The 3,947-nt window shown below is 36.2% G+C and overlaps 1 protein-coding gene across 1 annotated transcript in view; it reads right to left on the bottom strand.

The window, feature by feature from the left end:
* LOC106100858 overlaps positions 1–3,764 on the bottom strand; it is a 29,356-nt gene extending 25,592 nt beyond the window's left edge. The window contains exons 1-2 of the mRNA XM_013279921.1: positions 3,686–3,764; positions 2,246–2,372 (exon numbers count right to left, since the gene is read on the bottom strand). Coding sequence (XP_013135375.1) covers positions 2,246–2,372; positions 3,686–3,737 — 179 coding nt within the window. The 5' untranslated portion in view covers positions 3,738–3,764. The remainder of the gene's footprint in view (positions 1–2,245; positions 2,373–3,685) is intronic.
* Positions 3,765–3,947: the final 183 nt, after the last annotated feature.

Below are 3,947 nucleotides of genomic sequence, written 5' to 3'. Positions count from 1 at the left end.
TGGGGAGGCTCGCGGGGTTGTATTCGTGTTCCGCGGCTCACCGTGTTCAGCCGACGACGCTCGGAAAAACTATTAATAATAATTATGTTTGTAGCTGAAGTAATTACAAGACAAGTGGAGGTATTGTTATGAAGCGGACCGCGGCCGCCACGTCGCAACGCCGCGGCCACTGCACAGCAACGCACTGCTGTTTGCTATACAATTATAATGCAAAGAGGGGAGGCTAAAGGAGGGGGTGTAATTAAAGTATTACAAGTTGCTTGTAATGTATTACATTGCTATAATGTCCACTTTCTTGCATATTACACTGACATATTAAGCAAAGCTTAGGTACCTACAAGACGAGTGATTTATTTTGCTTAGGCAGACCTAAGACCTATGGACAGTCTTACAGATAAGTGAAAATGTAAACAGAACTGTCACCAGCGGCACAATCTGTCTGCCTATCACATTTATAATCCACTAATTGAGGATGAGAATTATTTTCAACCCAGTACAGTTGAAAAATCTACTTCTAAAATGTAAAGAAAATATTTTGCTCCAAAATGATAATTGACTAAGTTTTAAGTGATGTCAATAAAAATCTAATTTAACAAGTAAAAAAAACTTAAACTGTCGATGAAACAATTTTAAAATAAACAGTAAATAAAACAAGAGTTACTTATCTACCTACATTCCTATATGAACAGTGTCTCTCAAATTTTCCGTCCTTTCCTAAATAGATAAGTCGAGACATTGCTATGATTCTAGTAGAACATTTACATAAAAAAAAACAGCTGCAACCGAAAATCTTACATATTTTAGCGCATGTACTACTAAAGAAAGAAAGAAATTAATTTATTCAGAAAGAAAAGGAATTCTTTGGGCATGTTTATACGGAAGCGCCGGTTTTCAATGAATCTTAAAATAGAAGACGGAGTTATGTAGAAGAAAAGAAAAAACATGTACTTAATATTACACCACACTATTACACTAGGTAACAATTAGAAGACTAAATCTAATTCTAAAGAGTAGTGGCGTTATATTTTCTTAGCTCAATTATGTCTCCAGCCGTCTCTGTCGGCACAATGCTCGCTCGACTTATAATTAAATTAACGATAAAAACGTTGACATAGAGTAGAGTATTTGACAAACCATAAATCGACGGGAAATTAAGCTGACGGAGCGAACGTTAACAATAAAGGTAAGGGAAGCTTCCTTCCTTGAATCGTTCCCGGGTCCCGGGTGCTTGCAAAGTATCACGTTGCCCCGCCCGAGTGTCAAATTCACTACAACATCGATTTGCAACTCATGTCACCATGACTACACGAAGAGGCAGGATACTCCCAAAACGACAGAAAGTTTTGAATTAGAATCATTAACCATTAACATCAAAATTAATTTATAAAATCAATTGTTGAGTACACAAATTAGCTACATTTACGGACATTCCATAACTTATAAAAGTAAAGAAGTTTAGGGTAATATCAGCGACGCATGCAGTCATTTACAGACGCATTTTTTTTTCAATCACGGTAATTTAAAATTTAGTCAGTTGCTATAGTCTTCCATAGTTATATCTACTTAGTCTTAAATAATTCATTAAAACATTTAATAGTTTTTATCCTTATTTATTGGCACATTTATAGTATATCCTTTTTCATCATTTAGTTGGTATTTAATTAACTAAACAGGACTAATATTAACAAGGCGGTGCAGCGTGGTAACTGCAATGACGCGGGCGCAGCGCTTGCGGCTTCTAGCGGCGAAACCCGACGCCGTTTTTTCTCGCTAATCCAATTACACGCTCCTTCTTAGCAAATCGTCCGCACACAATACTCACAAACGTTCTATTTACTACAACACTCTATTGTAGACAAAGTATTAACTTTCTTAATACTCTAGTTTCTACCTGTTTGAGGTAATAACCTATTTCGTTAATGTAATTGCTATTAGGAAATCATGTGTTTTGATTCGTTAATTAAAAAAATCTTAGTGAAAGAAGATACAAATACTTATAGACAATCAAAATCTCAGAATAACAATACAATGAAAGATATACAACGATGTTGGAAATAAATCAAGTACAAACACAAAAAACGGCTGTTGTTACTCGGTCTAATTCTAAACTAAATATGCATAAATAAATAGTCATAATCATAAATTCATTATTGGTGAATTTAAATAAAGTCTTGTATTATCTATTCATGTCCTCTTATGCAATTTGTCTCTTGTCAACTTGTGGATGCCAGGGTAAGAGACTTACCTGTATCCTATCCTCTGGCAAGTCCGTTTTGAGGGAGAGCATCTCGCGTGCGTACACGTCGGGGTAGTGGGCATCCTTAAAAGCCTTCTCCAGCTCGTCCAGCTGGTACGACGTGAAGATAGTGCGGCTGCCGGACAAACAGTACGGTACACTTTAGTAAAAGCCATCAAGGGGACACCGTGTCTCACTGCAAGATACTTTTTTTAATTCAAAATGTAACCAAATTAATTATAACTGTTAAGTGCAAACAACCTCTTTGGCTGACAAGCAGTATAAATACAGTCAAAGAGATTGCATACTGGCTACCAAGACATTTGAGTGGTGTCTTATTAAAAAGTTGATAAAAACAATAGAAGAAAAGGAGACGTACAAGATGTGATCGTGACTTGATCGATACTTTTAAAATTATTGATAGTAAAAAAGTTTAAAATTAAGACATTTTATTTGGAAGAAAACTAGTGTTTTGTATTTTTGGCTGCCGCGCTGTCGGTAACAAGTTAAACAATAACGTCTAGTTAATTAGTTTTTAAAAATGTGTCAGTATTTAAATACTGACATTAGACTATCTATAACTTTGCTATATCTACAATATAATTTATTTAAAACAAATTTAAATGGACTCTACGAATTTGTGACCGTAAAATATTTAGTTCTTTACATTTTAAGGTTGTCAATATTACTATGGGTGTATTTACAAAATATATCATAAAGATTTTCCAACCTACGTTAGATTTATTAAGAGCAGGTTTGCGTACGATGTAACGATCTTCCTAATTACTGCCGCATTTAATAGGCAGCCTTTAAGTGGTCATAGACGTGGTTTTGTGCACAAATGTGTGTACAAACAGCAATCAGACCTAACCTACTTCGGAATGTATTCATTTAAAATCTCCTCCAACGCCTCAGCAACGCAAGACGTTAATTATCTCGCGGAGGAATGGTGGTGGCTGCGGGGGGAGGGGGGATGCTTCTCAATTGAAAGTTAATTAACGGTGAAGCATATTTAGAATATCGAATATAAATTAATGTTCGGAGTCGCGGCACATCAATGTAGTGCCGTAGTTAAGTTATGATTAATTTAAGTAAGGTTAGCATAGCTTTAGTGAGCAATGTAGGGTTAAAATAGTCAACAACTATACTTTATAAAAGAAGAATCTATGCAGTTTACAATTTTACTAACAACTTTCTTCTTATATTATAAGTCTAAAGTTTAAGCCTAAATGGCTGAACGGATCTCTATGAAATTTGGCATCGACGTAGAGGATAGTCTGGAAAGTACATAGCCCACTTTAGTTTTTTAATTACACACGGACGGTGTCGCGGGCGAAAGCTAATGTTACATAAATTTTGTTTGTCTTATAAACCCACTCATAGAGCGAGATGGATGCTAAAGTTACTTGTTTGCGTACGAAAGTAGCGATATCTGAAGTAGTTAGTTACCTGTGCCTGCGTTTTTTCTTCTTCTTCTTGCCGTTGTAAGCGGTGAGACCATCCACAGTGAAGTCCTTTGCCGCCTCCAGCGAGGACACACCTGCACAGAGACACGTTGCTTACTGACTACCAATAATAAGTATGAAAGATTATTGCCCCATAACGGGCCGTTTAAAATGTTCTGCAAACAATTTAATAAAGCTGCAAATTATTGCAAATAACTGTATTGTATCGCCACACTCCTGTCATCTATAGCCGTGTCGGGGTGCGG

Source organism: Papilio polytes, unplaced genomic scaffold (genome assembly GCF_000836215.1).
Source record: "Papilio polytes unplaced genomic scaffold, Ppol_1.0 DF824035.1, whole genome shotgun sequence".
In the NCBI taxonomy this organism is placed as follows: Eukaryota; Metazoa; Arthropoda; class Insecta; order Lepidoptera; family Papilionidae; genus Papilio; species Papilio polytes.
The sequence above is the reverse complement of the archived record's forward strand: the minus strand, read 5'-3'. Positions and strand labels throughout refer to the sequence as shown.